Source organism: Toxoplasma gondii, chromosome X, assembly GCF_000006565.2.
Source record: "Toxoplasma gondii ME49 chromosome X, whole genome shotgun sequence".
Lineage (NCBI taxonomy): Eukaryota > Apicomplexa > Conoidasida > Eucoccidiorida > Sarcocystidae > Toxoplasma > Toxoplasma gondii.
In genome coordinates, this window is record NC_031478.1 from 965,435 (window position 1) to 986,046 (window position 20,612).

Genomic DNA, 20,612 nt, shown 5'->3' on the forward strand with positions numbered 1-20,612 from the left:
GGCGCCCACACGCAGAAAAGGAGTCTCAGTTTCTATCCAAATCCGAAACTACGTATAGAAATGTATGAACATATATATATATATATGCATGCATATGTCGGCGGTAATTATTAAAGATATATGAGTGTATATACTAGTAATGCACATATACTGAATACGGAAATATATATATATATATATATATATATATATATATGCGTGTATGTGGATAATTTTTTAAAAACTACGTATAAATGTATATATTAGTAAAAGCTATATATATATATATATTCATATATACATGTTAATGGAAACCAGATGCGTAGATACATGGATGTCTTATATAGGTGAAAGTGGATTTCATCATTGGTGTCCTGGCGTCTTCATGCATTTACACGCTGTCGGTGTCCAGTGGTCGGAGACCAGCAGCTCTGGATAGGGTGTCTCACACTGCGACCCTTCTACTAGAGAAGAGCTGCGTCTAGTCATACGACTTTTCCGAAGGTGTGCAAAGCGATGCTTCTTCGGAAGAGACATTCGCGCATGCGTGCTCGTGGGCAGAGAAGCAATCGCAACTTCTTCTCCACTTCCGCATTCTTCTTCATGGATGCCTTTGCTAGTCCCCCACGGAATGGCTGATCTCTAACTGCGTGTGAAGATTGTTTTTCCACGTGTTAGACGTTCTTCATTTTGAGCGAGCGGAAGGAATGCAAATTCGTCTTCTCAGCGACAGTGTAGCTGGAGACGCAGTTGGTCGAAACTGACGCTTGTGCTCCCTTGGCAACAGACACGGGAGGGGAAAGAGAAAAACGCAGTTGATCTGGGTTCGTGGCTGTCAAAGTAGAACTACCAAGTTGGGTCTGTGCATCTGCTTACGTGTTCAAGGCCTCCCCAGGTAGCACAGAACAGTGAAGCTCCGTGAACGCCAGCGGTGTCTGTGATACCATTGGACGGGATGTCCCTGCATTCTCGGCTCTCGCAGTGAAGGTGCTACTGTAGATCTCTGTTGCCCTTGGATTTGAGATCTCGTCTGTTAGCACAGTCGATACGACAGCTTTGGCGTTGCAGGACATTTCTACCTACCTCAGACGCCCGGAAAAGGTTTCCTTCGATCGAGCAACAATACCCCCAAACACACAAATCGACTTTTGTGCGCCCAGCGAGTGGTTCGTCTCTCTGCACCAGGAACCTGTAGAGAAATCGTTTTCTTATCTTCCACGAAAACCGATTCTCTGGTGAAAGTGCTTGTGTCTCTGTGCACCGCTGCTCCCGAGCCCCGCGGCGGCCGACGAATGCGTTCACTCGTGCCGGAGAACGCGCCGAATGGAGACAAGGATTTCGACTCCAGTAACACGTTTCTGCGACGCACAGCTGGTGAACAGTCTTGATAAACAGCTTTGTCGCGCTCGAATACGGTAGAGTGCTGAACGTCCTGTTGTGAACCAAGCGAAAGCGACATAGACGCTTCCTTTGTCTGAAGCGTCCTACACACCCGAGACACGCCCGGCGCCTCTCCAAGGTAGAGAGGAGCGTTCTCGGCGGCGCATACGCTTCGCGCCTGCACACAGGGTTTGTCACTCACATCTCTTCACCTCATTCTCAGTCTTTCGTCAGAACGGCGTCGTCGGGTGCTGTCGCAAAAAGATCGTAAATGCGAGAAAACAATTCAATTTGATTCTCCAGGAACGCTTCCGCGCGGTCCGCCCACGCGTCGTACCAGTGGGGTCGCTGCATCTCGTCCAACTGCCAAGCCTGCAGCTGCGCAAGTCCTGAAATATTTTTTCAACGAAAAGGAGGCAAACACGCGAAACCTGCCTCGATCCACGGAGTCGCGAGACGAATGGCAAAATAAAAGAACGTCTATTCGCATTTGAAATCCTTAAACGTATCAATGTAAATAGAACCCTACACATATCGAGACAGATTGAGGTGGATTCTACCTGGACACAGACGTGGACATGAACGTATGTATATATACATAAAAAGAGATATAAATGGATACGCGTGACTATACGTACATCCACTGTATGAACCCATATATACATACGAATATATATACAAATATATGCTCTTGGTGTACTCGTCACTATAACTCGAGCTTAGTATCGATCAATCTGAAGCGAATCTCACATGGATGCACGTATGTAGGTAGGTCGCTATTAACCCAGTGTGGGGTCGCAGCGACTGGACCATTTGAGTGCGTCAAAAAGAGAACATATACGAACAAGGTGCATGCGATCCAGAGTTGCCCTACCTGCTTTGCGTGCCTCGAGGAGCTCATGGGCGGTTTGTGCCACCGGGACGCAGCATGACTTTGTCACCAGCAAGTCTTCTTCATTTTCGGTTTCTTCTTCCGCTTCGCTCTCGCTGTCTCCGAGGTCGGAACCCTGACATGTCTTCGGCTCTGTCTCTGCTGCTTCAGCCAGTTCTCCACTCTCTCCACAGCAGTATCCGTCGCCTCGAAAGAGCACAGAGAACGCCCACCGATGAGCACAGACTCTCGCCCTCTTGTTTCCCGGGGACTGCCCGCAGTCTCCATTCTGCCCCTCCGCACACGGATTCTTCTTCGTCCCTGCCTCCACTGTCTCCGAGTGGCACCGAACGGCTCGCACCGCGGCTTCTTCTCTGTGGGCTTCGCGCTCGAGCGCGCGGCGCTGGCGATGCAGGGAGGCGACGAGAGTGTCGACCTCCGGGTGCAGGGAAATTCGGAGGCAGTCGAGGAGACGCGAGGAAAAGTGGGGAAGACCTGTCCTCAGCAAACTTTCGCGAGGCACGTCAAACAAACGCAGCAGCAGCCGTCTCGTCTCCTCGTCCGAATCGTCGTCAGGAGGCTCGAACGACAACGTCAGCGTGTCGTACGGATTTCCTGCAAACAACCAAATGCACAAATGCATGCAATAATGTATGTATATACACAAATACACATGCAGTTAAATCTGTCTACATATATATATATATATATATATATAGCGAGAGAGAGAGCGGTAGATACAGAGAGACAGGCAAACAGATGCAGAGAGAAACATTTGTACAATTGTACAGAAGCTTTTCAGAATTCACGCAATTAGGGGCTGTACTTGTGTCTGTCTGTGCGTATGTCAATATATGTGTGTACACCGATCTAAATAGAAGTGCATGTGTGTCATACAGATCCGAATACATCCAGATGAAAGCGACGTTTATCTGAGAAGCTGTTTACCTCCGTATCGGCGCACACGCTCTCACATGTGCACCTGCATTTCTAGGTGAGAAAGACTATTCACGTTCGTGCTTCTGAAGCTTCCTGGTCGCTCGTTGCCTCCGCTTCCTCTTCTCACCTTTTGTTTCTCGAGTGAAATTCCAGCCCCCGCAGCAGGCGGCTTCGCATCTCGGTTCAGCGCCGGGCGCGAGACCGTAGAAGGTGGAAGTTGTGAAGCCGTAGTGAGCAAGCAACTCCCAACTCTGCATTGGACCGTAGAATATGAAAAGCTGGGCTCTCGGCGGCAAGTCTGCCTGCACCACTATGCGTGCGCTCCGCGTGACACTGTCGAAGAACGGAAAGGCGCACTGAGAGTGGACGTGGTGATTCATCAAGTCTGCGAAGAGCAGAAACGTCGTCGGGTGGTCCGGAATGCAAATCAAGCCTGCGTTGTCTCCCCCATCCCCGCCTCCACAAAGAGCAGAAGAACAAAAGGAAGAAGAGGAAGAAGAGCTGTCGAGACGAGCGCGGTAGAGGGTAGGTGCGCTGTGTTTTTCGCGTAGCTCCGGTAGGAACGGTACAGCATCTTCGTCGTTGTCGTCGCCGTCTTCTTCAGGGTCGGCTTCAGTGTCTCCATGGTCCGCAGAAAAACCTCCGTCGGACCGTGCGCAGGCCAGCGCTGAGACCTTTGCACGCTTGTGATTTGACTCCAACGGTGACACCTCGTCGCTCTGCTCGGCGCTCACGCCCTCTCCACCCTCAGCCCGCCGCAGGTCGACTTCCCACCCTGGAAACGAAGCTGGGGGCGGGACCTTGACGGCAAAGGCCCGCGAACCCATGAGGCCTTGTCCCCAAATGAATTTCTGCAGGTCCAGGGCCCCGAGAAACGCCGAGATCTCCTCCCATTGTCTCCGTTTCTCCGCATCCGTCGGTTCACCTCTCGCGCCCGCGCCGGCCGCGGCGGCCTGCTCGCCGCCGTCAGGGAAGCAGAGTGCGAGGAATTTTTCGTACGACGAGAAGGTGTCTCTGAGGACCGGGAGGAGACGGCGAAAGAGGTTGAAGGCCTTCAGCTGGCTCTCGTCGATGGTCCGCACCAACGGGGTGTCGCCGAGGAACTCGGGGATCTCTGGCGGTCCTAAGAGGAGCGGCTGCTGCCTCTCGTCGCGTGGCGGCGGGACCATCTCCTGAAAGAAGAAGCGGAACCGGGAAGCGTCTCCACGCTCGACTTCGAAGAGAAAATACAGTAACGTGACTGTGTCAGTGTCGACCAGGGGTACCGCAGAGGCGGCCGAGTCGCTCGCGGCTGGACGCGCATCCGCGGGCGCGCCTTCGTCCGCTTCATTGGGTGGATGCGCGGGCCGCAAGGTGAGGAGAAACTTGACAACGTGTGCAAACGCCGGGTCCCGCAGGCCTCCATAAACGTTGACCATCGCAGTCTCCGGCACGTCGACGACAGTCGTCCCGGCGGGCACTGAAGTCGAACACATCAGCCCGCGGCCCGCGCCGGGGATCTTCACGACCTGGATCGCCGGGTGTACGTACACCCCGAGTTTCTTGGCTTCTTCGTGGTACTTCTTCGTGAATGCTTCGTCGACTTCCGCGCGTGCATCGACGGGGGCATTCGCCGGGGCGCAGAAGCGATTTATCAGGTGCTGCATGTGGGACACGAACGGCCGCAGCAGAGCTCGTCTGTCCTCGCTTGACACAGGCATCGACGCAGACTCTGGGGAGGCGCCCGAGGTCGCGCCTTCAGCCCCCGTCCGCGACTCTAGCACCACGAGCTCGCTCTCGTCAAAGAGCGGGACCGCTGCGTCCACCTCGCCCTTCTTGAGAGCCAGGAAGCGTAGGCGATTCTGAATTTCAAAGAGCGCGCGACGAAGGTTCGAAGGCGACTCACAGGCGGCCAGCAAACCCCACTCTTGAAAGCGCTCCGGTGTGATGGCGACGACTGGCATGCCCATTGTCTCCCTTGTTTTTTCTCGTCCCTCGCCTGAGGCCACGGCGCAAAAGTTCTTTGGAGCTTCTTCGGCGTCCTTCTTCTTTCCGGAAACACCCTGGTCCTCCGGCGTCACTGCGAGGGCATCCACCTTCCCGCCTCGGCGCCTCTGCGCCCGGCGGCCGCGGGCTTCGCGCTCGAGTTCGCGCGCCACCGCGTCGGCAAAGTAGAGATCCTGGTCGCTCATGTAGCAGATCCGAAAGGCGTCGACCAGCTGTGCACAGAGACAGCGAATTGCAAAAGGAGACACGTCTCTCGACGGCAGATACGCCACCGAGGTGGGAAGACCCAGGCGCTCCAGCAGCCGCTGGCGAAACGCTAAACGTGACGGGCACGCCGTCTGTGCCGTCAGAGGCAGAGCCAGACCCAAGGCTCCCGGAGAAGGACATGCGAGACATGGCGAACAGAGAGAACAGCAGAGAGAAGGCGGCGAGGAAGAAGGGGAAGAGGCCGAAGAAGAGGAAGAAGAAGAGGAAGAGAGCGAGGAAGAAGAAAGAGGAGACATCTTGGTGTTAGAGGGTGTAAGGTGACGGGGCAACCCAGGACGAAGGACGGAGGTCATAGAGAGGAGAGAAGAATGAGGAAAGGGTGTGAGCACGGCCTAGACAATCTGTGGTGGGAGAAGAAGAAGCAGCGGTTAGAGAGAGAAATGCATCGGTGAAATACGCTTGACAGGGCGCCGGATCGTGTCCAGTGCTCCTCGCCCGGAGGTCGTTAGCGCAAACAAGCGGTGAACTCCGCTCGAACACGAATCCACAGAGGCACTCGCCTTGTCGTGTGCATGCGAAAATGCGCACATACTTCTGAGGGGAAGAACTAGCCCGACATCGTCCGGTTGAATCTGGTTCCTCTCTCCCACACGGCGTTGAGCCGCTGGCGCCGGCGGGAACGACAAGCGGAAGGGAAGGCTCTCCCCAGAGAGTGTTCTCAACAACAATCTTCGTTGACTCAGAGAAGAACACGAAACGAAACACACACGGGGAAAAAAGAGAACTGGGAGTCGTTCCGTTATTTTTCATTTCTCGATGCTGCTATGCGAGGAGGCAAGATCGCGACTGCGCCTGTGCGTACACTGCAGAAGCGCGCATGCAGCAGAAACCACGTGCTCAATTCCTTCTGTTGAACTACATTTTCTTTGCTGCAAGGAGAGGAATGAAAAACGTTGAGGCGCCTCTCCCTGTCCGATGCGTTTCCACACACTTATGAGAGGCTAACTTTGCTGGACACAGTTTGCCGAGGTCTCTACATGCGACGTCGATGCTCCGCGACACGCGTGTGCGCTTTGAAAGCGTCCTCCAAGGCAGCCGCCACATTGCCTAGGCACGGCGTGAGCGAAACCTCACACTCATTAAGATCTTAGTGTCTTTGCAGACTGTGTCAGGCCACCAGGGCCTTTCCTCGTTGCAGATGGGAACGACACGATCGCATCACTTCTCTCCGAAAGCCACGAAAGCCACGACCAATGTAGATAGAGATCTTCTGGCAGAAGGTAAAGGTCGACATATGCGTCTTTCTGTACGTACGTACATTTCCGAAGTAGTACTGTTGAAGGCACTTTACACACACCGGGTGTGTGTGTGTGTGTGTGTGTGTGAAGCCTTCCATCTATGTATGTCAACTTAGGCGTACCTACATGTATATATATTTTTTGTACGTATATCGTGGGTTTTTGTGAGATTGCGCATTATTTGGAGAGGACTTGCTCGCTCAGACACACTGTTGTACGTGTGTGTCGCGTTTTCGGTATCATTTCTGTCTCTTAATTTTAGTGATCCGTTTGCAGAAAAAAAGCCTGAGTGTCTGCGCCGCTTGGTCTAGGCCTTCCTCACTGCAGCCGTGGCAGGACAGCACAACCACTGGACTATTCGCTGGGAACCGATCGCATGGGGCTCACCCACAGATCCTGAAGGCCGCGTGTCTCTGTTGGAAATAGACAACTGTCTCATCGTTTGCATGCGCACAAAAAACTCAAGAACGTGTGTAGCCGCTCTGGTCTGCTTTGGTAGAGCAGGCCGGGAGCGAGCGGCTGGCTCCACTCGGGGTTACGGGTTTACCTATAGAGGCACTTAAGATCTATAGTTTTTCGCTTGTGCGAACTGATATTTCGCCTTGTATCACCGTCGTGATTTCTGGCGGTCGGGCCGAGGACTGGAAAACGCTTCTCCTTCGTCTGCCGATTGCGCGTCTCGTGTCTCCGCTCCGGCCTCTCTCCGTGCCGTGTGCCGCGTCGGCTGTTTCAATCCGAGGCTCACGGGGGTGTTTTATTCTCCTTTGTTTTGGCTTTGCTGAGCACATCCTCGGACGAGAGTTTCGTTGGTAGTCTCGCTTCGAGTTCTCCAATTTTTTTCGCTTGCGTCTGAACATCTTGCGTCTGTGATGATTCGCTCATTTGCGTCCCCACAAAAAGTGCCTTGGCTCGGCTAGAACTAGGGAACACGCGACATCCACTTCGAGACGCGGCACTTTATGGGGTACTTGCTCTTCGCTTCGTTTTTTTAACCACAATGGAAGACAAGGTGTCTTTCTTTCTCCTCGATTTTGTCGCCTTGTGTCGAGGCCGGTCTCGCATGGAGGGGGGGTTTTCCGCGTATTTTCGCGTCTCTCTTTTTTGTAGTGGCAGAGGTGTTTGACGTAACCCAGAAAGGCTTTTTCACAGAGAAATACACATGTGCGCAATTTTTGCGAGAGATAGTGCTCTAAAGGGTTAGCCATCGCACGGCAAAAAAAAGCGATATAGGTACATACGTGGGGATGCGCTCACGTGGTTTCGTCCCTGGTTTCTTGTAGACCTTTTTTATTTCGTCTCGTCGCGTCACGAGAAGCCCAGCGGCTGTCCAGTCTTTCATCCGTTCCACGCTCTCTAGGGGAGAAAGAAGCTAGAGAAATAGTTCCACACAAGGGAACCTGCCGACAGGTGCCGCGACCGACAGCCGTTTAGGGAATTAGTAATAATCCGGTTATGCACAGCTACGCGTGCTTCTGCATAGATCTTTCTAGTCGCTGTTCTTTGTTAGGCTACCAGGTGCGCGACCGAAGTGGTTTGACCCGGTCGCAAAGAACGGAGAAAGTAGTAGTCTGCGTCTTTGAGATTCTTGTGTGTCGGCCGGTGTCCCCTTCTCCGTTTTGTCGGCGCGGTTTCTCACAAGATCTCGCAGCGCAGCGTAGGGACACTTCTGGCGTGAACACTACACTGGCATGTGGCCGTATACGTGTGCAGTTGACGGGTTCGGGTGTCGTCCGATCGGTGTATTTCCATAGATCTGTATATTTGTGCGGAACCCTGTGGTCGTATTGCCAGTAGTCTGCCGTCAGATCCCAAGTTTTTCGGTGCAGACTTGTTTCGCGCTCGTTTGTAAGTCGTAAAGATGATGACACCTGAATGCGGAGATTCGCCGGCGTGGTCTCACAGTATCTCCGGTAACGCTTCCATCAACGGAGATCCTTCGTGTGTCGATGCCGCCACCGGAGAGGATCCAACGGAGCTGCGGTGCTACTACATCGATGTGGCTTTCGATTGTGTGAGCGAAGTAAACACGACGTCCACCGAGACGAAGATGCTGTCCAAGTTATGGGGGGATGAATCGTTCTCTGTTTCAGAAGCCGACGGGAGAGCGGATCTTCCGGCCCCTAAACAAAAACCAAGCTCAGAGATTGTCTCGCTGAAGAGGCAAGAAAGAGTTTCGCGTGTTGCGCGCCGGCTGTACGTGCATCTTCCTCGTTTGGTCAGGAGTCCAATGACCAGACTGCAAAAGAAGACAGAAAAGCGTGTTGTCGCTTCGCTTCCGTCACTGGCGAGGAGTGAAAGTGTTGTGACAGCAGACAGCACGGGTGAAGCGAGTTGCAGGCGCCTCAGCAGCGTAGGCGGCGCTCTATCTGCTTCGGGTTCGAGCCTAAAGAGATCATGCAGTCGAGGAAGAAGCCAGGCAGGAGGGAAGGTGTGTAGTTGTGAATCGATTTTTGGGGTGTTCACGTTGCGGGTTTTTTTGGCAGCATGCATCCTGATGCTCGCCCTTCTGATTCAGTTGGTCCTACTGGTTCTCGCGAGAAATCTACCCTTCGCACATCACAGTAAAGGCAGCGAAGTTGCCGCCGTGGTCTCAGAGCAGGTAACCGCCAAAGTCGGGGAGTTTGCCCAGCTCTCGCGAGCAGCACAACCACATGAGTTGTCAGGGGAGGACACTGCGGTCTCGTCGTCCTTCATAACGCTGCCAGAGTCTGGGTTTCGCGACGTAGAACGCGATGGTTTAGGCACGACTTCTCGCTTCCACCGTGCCGAGCCTGCTCCAAGAAGCGTCTTTGCATGCAACGTTGCATTCCTCATTTTTTTATTCTGCTCCGTCCTCCGCATGTACTTCCTGACTCCGAATCTTGCGTCGGCGGTGACGATTCGCTTCTTCCTCTGCGTCTCTGTTGCCTTCCTTTTCCGCGGCTTGTCATGTCTGCTCTCGGCTTTGTCCAATCACTCCGCGGTCGAAAACAGAGAGACCCAAAAAGACTTTTTCCCCCATATTGTTTTGGAAGCAACAGGCCTCTGGATATTTGGGGGCGAAGCCGGCTCTCCTGTGACATCGCAGAAGCTGGTTCTGTGGATTCTTGTCTCTTTTTGGGGGTACTACACGAGCAAGCACGTGTTCTTAGCGTACATTGTAATCCCACTTGTGGCGGTCATTGTGTGCGTGATTCCTACCACGGCCGCGTGCGATTTACCGGGACATGCGGCAGCGACGCTCTTTATTTCGTCCGTGTGTATCATATACCATCTGCTTCTAGACATCGCTGCACAACGGTACCTACGGACACAATCTTTTCGTCCTTCCGGCGGCTCGATTGCGGCGTTTTGCGGGCGGTACGTTGTGGGGGACGTTCTGATACGAGTCCTAGCCTTTTTAGAGGCGCTGCACTTGCGACTCGAGGGCGTGATGTGTGTCTCGTCGCCTACAGTCGTGGCGCATGTAAAGCTTCCGGATCGAGCGGAAGAGGAGTCTGTTTCCACTCCACACTCGACCCCGCACAGCCTCACATACGAGGACTTGGCTAGCCGCGTTGTCCTCGCGTACGCGGGAAGCGGCGATTTCGACGCGACAAACTGCCGTCGAGCCTTCCTATGCTTGCTGAAGAAGGTGAAGGCGATCGGGGAACAGGAGAGATGCCGGGAAAGTGGAGGTGAAATACCCACAGCGGCTGAGTGCGAGATGGAGGTTTTCGCAGCTTCACACGCATACAGGTCGAATGTCAATGCCTCTCTAGAGTTAGGTGCGTGAATGCATAGTTACATGTTTCCATTCCATCAGAATTTCGTCAGTTGTAGGATTCATAGGCATATACATCAATATAATTTTTATTCGTCTTCTTTTAATCAGGCTTTGCAACTGGCTCTCTCAACGAGACATCTTGAAGTTGCAGGCGGTCGCCGTCTTTCATAGGGTGTGTCGTATATTTCCAAACCTCCTTTCCTCTCTTTACTCTTAGTGGAAGTTTAGTAGTTTTGTCTCTGGTGAGGGAAAAGCGTGGGGTGGCAGTGCTCTTTTGGAATTTCGTCTTTCGGATGCAGTTCCTGAACCAATTTTTTCATGCCTTTTCCAATGAGCATTCAGGGGAATCAGGTCTGTACCTATCCACAAGCGTCCGTCTAGGGTGTGCGTTTCGGCTCGCTCGCGTTTTTCTACGCACGGGCATTTGTTTTACGCCTATGGCTGCGTCTCCGCGGGAAGAGACGTTTTACGACGACGGTCTGTCGGGCATGCCGTTGCTACCCCGAAGAACGTTCCTGGTAGAGAACAGAAGACGAGAAGACGTGTGTGTTCCGGTCTGCCGTTTTGTGACACGAATGCAAGTGTCCCGCATCAGCAAACTATAGAGTCACCATGCTGCCGTGTGCGAGAGAGCCCCGACGCGAGCGAAGGGACTAGCGGATATCGGACGTAGTTCGGGTTTTCTTTCATGAAAGGGTGGAGGCGTTCAACGGTGTGGCCGTAGGCGTATTTTTTTAGTGGGAGAGTCCCCGTGAACAATGCACGATCGCGGAAAGCCAGAAGTCGCAACAGCGTGTTGCAGTGTACAAGTAGTTTTTCACGACGCTAGAAAGGTCAGGAGCGACTTACTACCTCGTGATTTTGCAGAGAAGTACAATTGATTATTTCGTCTCTACGAGGGCAGAGTGCTGCTCAGGCAACAATGGGAGCGGTCGTTTTGGACACGTAAAGGTGTACGGCAAGTAGCATGTACCGGAAGTGTTTGTGAAATGTTTCACACGTGTTCCGGTCGTTTTCTCTTTATACAGAGTCACGTGAGCCAGACACGTCCCGTCTGTTACACGTCGTGAAGCGTGGGTCGGTTCTTCAGGGAGAAAGGGTCACGAACGGCAACAATTTCCAGTTGCACAGTTGAGACGTTTCCGCCCTGCAGTTTAGTGGAGACACACACTGAAGTTATATGATCTTTCTGTTGGTGTGAGCGAAGATACAGAAACAATGCGGCCTTCTCCACAGCACTGGCAGACGGAAGAAGTGAGAGAAACAGTGAATAGGTGATCTGGGGAGATATCTCCTTGTGGGGAGAATGCGGGAGAGCGAAAGGCCGTCAAGGTACAGGACCACAGTGGACGTCCTCCCGCATGTTGATTTTTACTGTCGTGCAGACACATGCGGGTGAACAAATACAAATTACATATATACGGCTGATCGTTTTCCGTATCGATATAGTGTCCTGTGTGAACCTCGGTCGAGCGTTCTAGAGTAGAGCCACGTGTGTGTGTATGCTATCAGACATGATCAGAAACCAGCATTGCTTGCATTTCCTGCAGAAGCGCTCCAATGCCTCTTGATGCTTTTTTTCTTCGTCTCCTCTTACCCCGGCCCGGAGGAGGAGTGCATGCGACTGCTTACGGTTCAGTTGTTTCGCGTTACTAGACGGCATTTGATACACAGTCAGCTACAACCGATGACCTCATACACATGACCTCACGCTCTTTAAAGCTTTGCGCCATATATTTTTCAACACATGCTTTTCATATGTATGTATTTGAATGTATATACATGAATATGTACGAACACCCTCCTTGCTCTTTCACCAGTCATGTGTGGGCCACATAAGCTTAGAATCAGCAGTAACACGACAGTCCTCGTTTATCTTCACGCTTTACCCATCGGGCCCGAGAACGTATATCTCTACACATTTACAGATGCATTTACAAGTATCCCTTTCTCTAATTAGCCTCAGCATGTTGGTGGACGGGTAGCCGCAGCTTGGCGTTGGCGGTGACGACTGTCCACTGTCGAGGAAGAATCATCCGATTTTGAACCGCAGGCTGGAAGTTGTCCACGTCGCTTCCTCCGAGGGAAAGACGGATTGCCTGGCCTTTCTTGAACGTCCAACTTACTGGCTCCAGAGGCATGGTAAACTCGATCAGTTCTCCCGAAGCTAGCAATGCATGCAAGGACACAAGTAGATACGCAAATGAGCATAGTCATGAGAACAAGGGCACAATGACGTACCCATGTGCAGGTATATATGTATGACATTTACAGATCAGGACCCGAAGCAGCGACACGTAGACAAGGAGACCCACAACTTTTTGCCTGGCACACAGCTTCAACACAAATGCATATGGGCGTATGCATGCTTATACACTAAAAACTTTTGTGCCTAGAGGCTCCAGTGCAAGGGGCCGCGCTAGGCAACTGTTATTGACGAAGCCTGCAGTCGCGGTCCGTGCCTGTTAGCGATGTATTTTTGACGCCCAACAAATCAGTAATGAAGCGAGCACCGCCCTCGAGTATTCGACGCTTGGTGCAACTCCAAGAAAGGTAAACCGAAGGGCACGAGACTCTTACCGGAGCAAAGGTGTACATATCCTCACTCCCACTTTGGTGTGTACTCCTTCCTGTCAACACGTATGCTACGGCGCATGCCGGGGCTTCGAGGTTGGGCACCGTGACTCACAGTTGAGAGGGATTCTTGAAGATTTTGTGAAGGGCCGGAAGACAGTATCTGGCGAACCAATCGGTGACTCCTCTTTAACTGTAACCGGTCGATGAGACACTACAATCTGAAGAAGAAACGCACCTCACGCAGCAACGTGTCACCTCACCTGGGTTTTTGCACACACACGCACACGCATGCATAGAGGGGTATCTGCATATGAACAGCATATAATCCGAGACCCATACGGATGCTCGCCTGTGCCGGTGGCCGCTTACATACACACGAATGTGTCAGTCCGAACACACGACACACTGAGAATAGAGAAATGCATGTGCACGCACACAAACGAGTATAGAAGTAGACATTCCCGTCTCTTCATGTGTGTAGAAGTGTACTGGCGCTGCGACAGAACTCCAAAATCGTAGAACAGCTGCTCCCTCTTAAAATTAGGAGTTTCCCGGAATCACCAACTGTTGCTCTGGTCATTTCGTCCTGATATTTTCTTGCTTCCTTCTGTTTCTTTCTACGTAGCTTCGCCTGCATCCGTCCTTATGGATTCGTCCTGATGTTGCCCCTGTTCTCCTTCTTTTGGCTTACTTTCCCTTCCGTCACGTAGTGTGAGTAACCTCCGTTGACATCCACCGCTTCGAGGTAGACGAAGACGGCGATGTCTGTGCAACTCTTCACAAACATTTGGAGGTGAATCCAAGCACTGCCCACGACATCCACCTCTTCCACGAGGACTCCAGAGGTCCAGGAGAGGAGTCTCGCATGCACTGAGTCGAGGTAGAATGGCGACGGGTGGAACGACTCGCCCTCAGCGCCTGGGAGGGGTGACAAATTGATGGGAAAGTCCGGTCGTGTTCGCCGAGCAAAGAGACGGTTACCGTAGTGAACTGCTTGTCGGAAGGGGTGCTGTGCAATCACCCACCGACTGAACACTCCGGTCGTAGAAAAATACTCCACGTCATAGTGTAGTCGAGGTGACAGCTTGGAGGGAAACTGTGCGTAAAAGAACCAACATGAAACCCAAGAGTGGGACGGAGCTCGTTGACATTCTCGCAGTGGCCTCACATCAAAAACTAATGGATTCTCACAGAACTGCGAAGTTGTCCGGCTGAACAACGACAGAAGATAATGTCAGGGGAGACACAGAAAGAAACAGGAAGAAACACAGAAGAATACAGGCGAAGCGGCAAGTGCGGCGAAGGAAACGAGGTCTGTTTGCCTGAAACAAAAGCCGACATCTGGAGGCAGGTTTCGCTTACTATGCGGAAAACACGCGATTACAGTGGAGGATCAAGAACCACTTTAGGTCAAGAGTTGCCCCCATATTTTGTACCATCAAAAAGCCGGCCACAGTTGCGAAGGCGACGAGGGAAGAAGCATCACGCTGGCAATGCCTATGGCTGCTTCTACGTCGTGGGAGAAAAACTTTGTAACACCACCTCCAGATCGGTCTCTGTTTCCGCCTGATTGTGCCTTGACCCGGGTCTGTTTTGTACCTTTTTGAGGAGCAGCCGCTTAGCCAGAGTAAGTCGCGGTTTTCTCATGCTGAGAGTGTGCGGCTCGTCGTCGACACTCATTGGGATTTCTCTGGCAAGCGAGGGACGCACGTAAGCCTCGGGCGAACGTGTAGCTTCCACAGTGCGTTGCGCGTCGAGGCGCATGCTGTAAGCATCAGGGTCGGCTTCGAGGATCGCAAACGAGTCTTTAAGTCTCCCGACGATCGGTTTCTTGTCTAGACTGCTGCGCTTCTGCAGACCAGAAGGCTGTCCCGGCGCAGCAGGCGAGCGCAAAGCAGATCCTTGGGGCGTTGTACCATCAGTCTCTCCCCACCCGTCCTCGACAGCAGCAAGTGCGACGCGAATGATGTTGGAAATTGTCAGCGGTTGGTGTTCTTCGCTTGTCTGCTCGTTGTCAGGGGGAAAAGGGTGCTCCCGCGCCTGCCGCAGCAACAACTCGACGTGGGTCTGCAGTTGGTGGCCGTACAGCGTAATACTTTGGACGATGTCGTGGAGGCGGTGCTCAAAGGTAGACAGCCGCAAGTCGAAAGTCACGGGTAGAAGCACAGGCAAACTAAAAGGCGAAGACGCCCCTCCCATTGCTGCTCGTGTGTCGTCAGGAAAACGATGGGATGAGGAAGACGGTGAAGGCGCAGATGAGGCAGAGAGCGTTGGACTCGAAGATGCGGAACTGGAGGAAGTGCGTGGGCCTCGTGGCGGGTTCGCATTTCCGGAAGGGACAGAACTGTGTTCCTTTCTCTTCTTGCAATCTTTGTGTGTGTTTCTTTTGGGTCTGTTTTTACTGCCGACATCACGACGCTCAGGAACTCTCACCGTGAAAGGCGATGTGGGTAGTGGGCATTTGAGGGCTCCGTCGCCGCCAATAGAGAGGGAAGAAAGATGAGGAGACACACAGACATTCACGGGCTGGCCGAGAACTAGGACAGATGGCTCCGGTGTTGTTCGCTTGCATTCGAGATTATTCAGATTCACAAACTTCTCGTTGCTCAAGTGAAAGTCGACGTATCTCATGTGTCTCGCAGGCGGGTAGTACTCTGACGTACGCCACTCCTCGCTACCAACCTGTGCGAGAAAGGGGGCGACAGTTGCCCGTAATCGCAAAACAACACGCAAAAATCGAACGACTCCCCATGAGTAGGCACGCGCAAGTATATGTTAAAGTACACAACATTACACGGCTTTAGATATGTGTAAGTGAGAGGCACAATAGAAGCTCAATCCGAGGTGTGTGCATATATATATATATATATATATATATACCGAGAGAGCAGGAGATAAGATGACTAAGTGAAACCAAATAACGTCTCCTGAGTGTGTGTGCACTCATCAAAATCTACAGCATGTCGGTTAGCTTGGTAACACATCTGCAAAAGTAGAGGTGTAGGTGGGAATGTGGAATTGTAGTATATCTCGGATTGTTCAAAGCATCATGGAAGCTCATGCACGCGTTCGCAAGAAAGGCCTGTAGGCATATGTGCACGCACGTTTCGGTCTATGTATCTGTTCGAATGAGCTACAATAGGTTACCTGCCAGTAGTGGACTGACGGCTCGTCATTTATGTTGCCCCAGCACTGTCCTTTAAGATGGCAATCGAAGAAACGGACTGCGTCTAGATATTGGTCAGCCTCAAAACAAGGGAAGCTGCCTGCGTAGGGGCTGCAGGATCTCCTTCCTCCGTGGCTCCAGCTGCCGAGAAGCAATTTCGACCTGGAGGAACACAAAAAAAGAAGACGAGCGCGGACTGGAAACGGATACCGAAATGGAGAAACCATCGCCAAGTCTCAGACGGAAAGTAAACGCGGAAATGGAGAAGGCGAAAAGCACCAACAGATACATGGGGAGGATCAAACGAAGGCCTACAGGAACTCATATGGGTCTGTGACTCCTCAATCACGAATCACAGATACCCTCTCGAAGCCCCAAAAGCAAAAGTAATTCGACGAAGACAGGCACGAGAGCTGAAGGCGAAAGAGAGCGATGACAGCCGAAGACGAAGAAAACAGATACTCGGAAGATCGAGTGAGCGATAGGCGAAGTGGCTGGACTCAGGGAGGAGATAGAACGAACTGCAGTCGAGTAACCACATCCCTAACGGAGCGCGCGACGGAGGGCATGAGACGGGAAGGCATGTGCTACAACGTAGTTCTGAAGATGCTTACCTTGATTCTGGGGCATTTCGCTTCATGTACTCGTACAAACGCGAAGCACCCCGTACACTGGCAGAATCGCAGTAGCCGCCAACAGCATACACACTGACATTTCTCTCTGCAAGCTTCCTCATGACCGCTTCGTGGATTCCGAACTCTGCGGCGCTCGCCGTTTCGTTGTTGTGGAGAGTCACTACATCGTCGTAGTATTCGACCATCTGCACTGTGTGTCCCATGTCCCAGTTTTTCTTGTGACCCATTATGGCGCGTGCCAGGTCCCCCTCTCTGCCAAACACCCCACTGCCGGGGCCAAAAGCGACTGAAAAGCCAAGGAGAACGTGGAGCGGGTATTTCCAAGGGTTGTTCAGCATGTGAGCGAGCGGGGTGCCCGCCCGCTCGAAGCCGTAGGTCATGCCCGCGTAGTCTTTGAGGAACGACGAACAGACGAAACCTCCGGGGACAAGCAAGTCGCCAAATACGTGCATCGGCGTGAACAACGAGAGAACGGCGTCCACCCCGCCAGCGGCTGCGGTGCTCAGGCCCGTCATGCCGTCGTAGGAAATACCGCCTCCCCCAACTTTTCCGTTCGAAAACCACTGCGCCTTTACCCAAGCCACAATTTCAGAGAAGTCCTGAATCTCTACTTCACTTAAATCCACGTAACGCTCACCAAACGAAGCTCCTGCAACACACCAGGTTTGTCAAACACAACGCGGTAGTGGGCCGCAACACACTCTGATACAGAAACGCTGTGATCTACGCTAGTCGTAAATAGACCAACTACCGCGTACAAATATTATATGCTATATGTTTAGAAAAGGGGACTGCGTCGTGCGCGCTTTTAGAACGCCTGCGCATGGACAGAGGAACGTAGGCGTGCATCTCTAAATGCAGATGTACGTAGGGGTGTTTTCATCCGACAGCGTGGTTGAATCTACTTGTGTTGGTTTAATAAAATGGCATTTGCTACTATCTTGTGCTGGGGACTGTATCGTCTTCTGTTCACGCAGGTGAGTTCCCGTTCGTGGCTCCCGATCTACTTGAGACGATACAACGTTCGACAAGTTTCCCCCGTAGCTCAATAGCGCATTGTGGCGAATCGGCGACTTAACCACCCGGCTAGTTCCCTAACCTGTTCCTCTCGAATCGACGACGACTACAGCGTATCCGTTCGCTGTGAATGCCTGCTGAGCTGGAAAACTCCACAGATTCACAGTGGCTCCTCTCGGATTTTTCCACATGCGTAGCATCGACAGGGGCCAATACACCTGCGTTCTTCGGTTGTATCTGGTGATGTCTAGATAGGTGGGAAGCTTCTTCACTGAGGCGAGAACGGTGTTGTACTCTTCTTGCTCATCTTTTATCCGTTTTTCAACATGTGTCTGGAAATGAATTAGATTCCGGATTTCCTGATATCGTTTGAAAATTGTCTTTTTTGGCTCCCGTCCAACGATACGATCTGAAAAGAGAGGCGCCTCTCCCTTGTCGCCACTATGCGATTCTTGAAATTGAAGGGTCTCGAGCCGTTTCTTTGTTTTTCTTAATGCCGCCTCTAAGAGTTCAATTCTGTGATGGCCCGCTGCAAGTTGTTCCGCTGTCTCGTAGTAGGGCTTCGGAAGATAGACATCTGCTGCGAGTTCGACCCCGTCACGCATAGGAATATAGACAGAATAAAGAAGGGGAGGAGTATTTATCTTGTCGTGGGTACTTGTGTTCACGTTTCCTGCGAGCTCTTCTGCACGAAAGTCAACCCAGTGCCTGTCCTATTGGGATAAGCAAAAGATCAGAAAAGGGAGGTCTAGGCAGTTGTGTGAAACCAACATGAAATGACTGCCAACTAAAAGAGAATTGGGGTGGAGTTGCTGCCTCAAACGTGGTCGTGGGAGCGGAGCCCCATTGTCCACAGTTCTGCCAAGAAAACACTGAGGCACTGGAATAAGTATGAAGAAAGGATGAGCGAGCTGACACTGATTTGTCGTTTTTCCCAGCTTCCTGGTAAGACTGAGACTCCGTTGGCAACCCTGACGACACGCACCTCCATCCGTATAAAAATAAAAAATATGTGTATGTTGGTATACGCGTCTGGCATACAGATCTACATGCAAAGATAGTGTCAGTGACATGCGTGCCTGCCTAACAAATCTGATGGCGTCCTGACACATCTGCCCACACGGTAGGGAAACAGAGAACGGAAGCGTCGTGTTTTGTTCTCTCGGTTGTACATTTTCTTAGTGAAGACGACAGCGCGAGTCTCCCATGCTGCAGAGTAACCATACCTTGGCATTGCATGAGGGGAATCCTTGGAGGTGAATAGCCGCGTAGCTCATGGCGACTGTGAAGATGAGTCCCGGTATAATCAAATCCCGAAGTTTGAGAAATTGTCGTATCAGGCGTACCTGGAAAGAACAACAGGGAGAAATCAGGCACGAAGGAAACACCTTTACGCCTATACTGTACTGGCGTGGGCTGCCGGACGTTTTGCTGGTTCTTAAAAGCGCCAGATGCACCAGACGGTTTCACAAGGCTGTATATTTCCGTTGGCCCACAGTTATGCGACTTCTTGTCCTGGTATAGATTATAAACAACCTTTGCTGCCCCAACAGAAGTGGCGTTCTACGGGGGATGTACGTAGCATTTCCATGTCGCTCATATCTTCATTTTCTTTACAAGCAACTCTTTCCTCTCTCCTGCCACCAACTCTTTGATGAACTACAGGAACAAAACTGAAATCTGACCTTCGTCCACGCTCCCCATGCATCCAGAAGGAACCCGAGAACGAAGAACACGACCATTCGGTAGTACAGGAGACCCTTGGATGCGTCGAGTGACCACTTTTCCAGCAAAGATCGGCTATTCATAGACGGCGAAACCATAGACTCCTGACGAAAAGCCTTTATGCGCTTTAACGTGGCTTCTGCTGTCGTGGATCGAAGAACAGAGCGCAAGTTCTCCGGACCAGTAAAGCTGCCCTTCTTAGTAAGAGCCCCCAAGTAAATGTCTGGGAATCCTACAGCCTTCGCTGGCCAACCTCCCCACAGAAAAGCTGTAACTGTGATGAAGAGAGAGAGGCAGCAGGCGACAGCTAGGATTCGAGAGACGAACCGCATACGTCGACGAACTTGTGCCGGCGACCGAGAGGGAACAGAAGACAGACAAGATTCCTCTGACCATCCATATTGCCCATGCCTATGTGGCAATTGACTGCGCAAAGGCGAGGCAATTGAGGAAAGCGAAGGCGCAGAGAAAAACGTTGGTGTGTACGAAGACGGCAAAACAAGTGTGGTGGTGACAGGCGGGGAGGTAGGAGAGTAGGGAACAGAACGGGTCACGTAGTCGATACGCTCCTTACTGCCTTTAGTCTGTTGGTTTATGTTTTCGTGGTATCGTCTGTGAGCTAATGGAGTAGTTGAAAGGCCCTGATCGTTTTTCAGGAGTTTTCCTGTATTTTTTGATGAGGGTTTTTGCGGTCCTTTCCCCCTCACAATCGCCAATCTCGCCAAGTGAAGAAGACCCGCATGGATAAGAGCTGCGCTGACACCTCGTTTAACAAAAACTTGAATAGACGTGTTCATGAAAAAGAAGAAAAACCCAAAGAGAGAGTCAGGATGGGGTTGGTGGAGGAGGGGATCTGTATTGAGTTCTGGTCCAAAGCGGAGTGCAGAGTAGACAGAGGGACAGAAGTGGAGCGTCAGGGTGTGGAAAGCCACGAACGAGTACGAGAACACGAGTAGCTGTTTCGTCAACATGTCCAGCTTCCCAGCAAAATCCAAATGACGTGACGACGCCTTGGCGGGGCTACTGCGAATCCGAGGGTTTACTACTCCCAGGGTTCCCGACGCGCTCAGAAGCTTCAGCCCTTGCA

The 20,612-nt window shown here is 52.0% G+C and overlaps 3 protein-coding genes across 3 annotated transcripts; 1 reads left to right on the top strand and 2 right to left on the bottom strand.

The window, feature by feature from the left end:
* Window positions 1-953: 953 nt before the first annotated feature.
* Window positions 954-6,123, bottom strand: TGME49_227390 (hypothetical protein). Its single transcript, XM_002366341.2, has 3 exons — window positions 3,297-6,123; window positions 2,234-2,845; window positions 954-1,748 (listed from the first exon to the last, which is right to left on the bottom strand). Exons 1-3 carry the CDS (start codon window positions 5,713-5,715, stop codon window positions 1,579-1,581), a joined length of 3,201 nt encoding a protein of 1,066 aa, XP_002366382.2. The 5' UTR covers window positions 5,716-6,123; the 3' UTR covers window positions 954-1,578.
* Window positions 6,124-7,241: 1,118 nt separating this feature from the next.
* TGME49_227380 (hypothetical protein) lies at window positions 7,242-11,964 on the top strand. Its single transcript, XM_018780171.1, has 2 exons — window positions 7,242-10,406; window positions 10,748-11,964. The coding sequence occupies exons 1-2, from the start codon at window positions 8,519-8,521 to the stop codon at window positions 11,008-11,010; spliced, it is 2,151 nt and encodes a 716-aa protein (XP_018636066.1). The 5' UTR covers window positions 7,242-8,518; the 3' UTR covers window positions 11,011-11,964.
* Window positions 11,965-12,020: 56 nt separating this feature from the next.
* Window positions 12,021-20,081, bottom strand: TGME49_227370 (hydrolase CocE/NonD family protein). The gene is made up of 9 exons (XM_002366339.2): window positions 19,486-20,081; window positions 19,027-19,146; window positions 17,883-18,513; window positions 16,763-17,432; window positions 16,130-16,310; window positions 14,582-15,664; window positions 13,674-14,078; window positions 13,095-13,200; window positions 12,021-12,572 (listed from the first exon to the last, which is right to left on the bottom strand). The coding sequence occupies exons 1-9, from the start codon at window positions 19,855-19,857 to the stop codon at window positions 12,358-12,360; spliced, it is 3,783 nt and encodes a 1,260-aa protein (XP_002366380.2). The 5' UTR covers window positions 19,858-20,081; the 3' UTR covers window positions 12,021-12,357.
* Between the last annotated feature and the right edge of the window lie 531 nt (window positions 20,082-20,612).

Bases quoted from the DNA above. Each gene is read 5' to 3' on its own strand.
- TGME49_227390 (XM_002366341.2), bottom strand. From the start codon at position 5,715: ATGACCTCCGTCCTTCGTCCTGGGTTGCCCCGTCACCTTACACCCTCT. The intron at 2,846-3,296 runs GTGAGAAGAGGA...GGTTGTTTGCAG, and splicing joins TTTCACTCGAGAAACAAAAG to GAAATCCGTACGACACGCTG. The intron at 1,749-2,233 runs GTAGGGCAACTC...AAAATATTTCAG, and splicing joins CCTCGAGGCACGCAAAGCAG to GACTTGCGCAGCTGCAGGCT.
- TGME49_227380 (XM_018780171.1), top strand. From the start codon at position 8,519: ATGATGACACCTGAATGCGGAGATTCGCCGGCGTGGTCTCACAGTATC. The intron at 10,407-10,747 runs GTGCGTGAATGC...ATGAGCATTCAG, and splicing joins CAATGCCTCTCTAGAGTTAG to GGGAATCAGGTCTGTACCTA.
- TGME49_227370 (XM_002366339.2), bottom strand. From the start codon at position 19,857: ATGCGGTTCGTCTCTCGAATCCTAGCTGTCGCCTGCTGCCTCTCTCTC. The intron at 17,433-17,882 runs GTTAGGGAACTA...GGTGTGTTGCAG, and splicing joins CGTCGATTCGAGAGGAACAG to GAGCTTCGTTTGGTGAGCGT. The intron at 15,665-16,129 runs GTAACCTATTGT...TTTCTCGCACAG, and splicing joins CGTCAGTCCACTACTGGCAG to GTTGGTAGCGAGGAGTGGCG.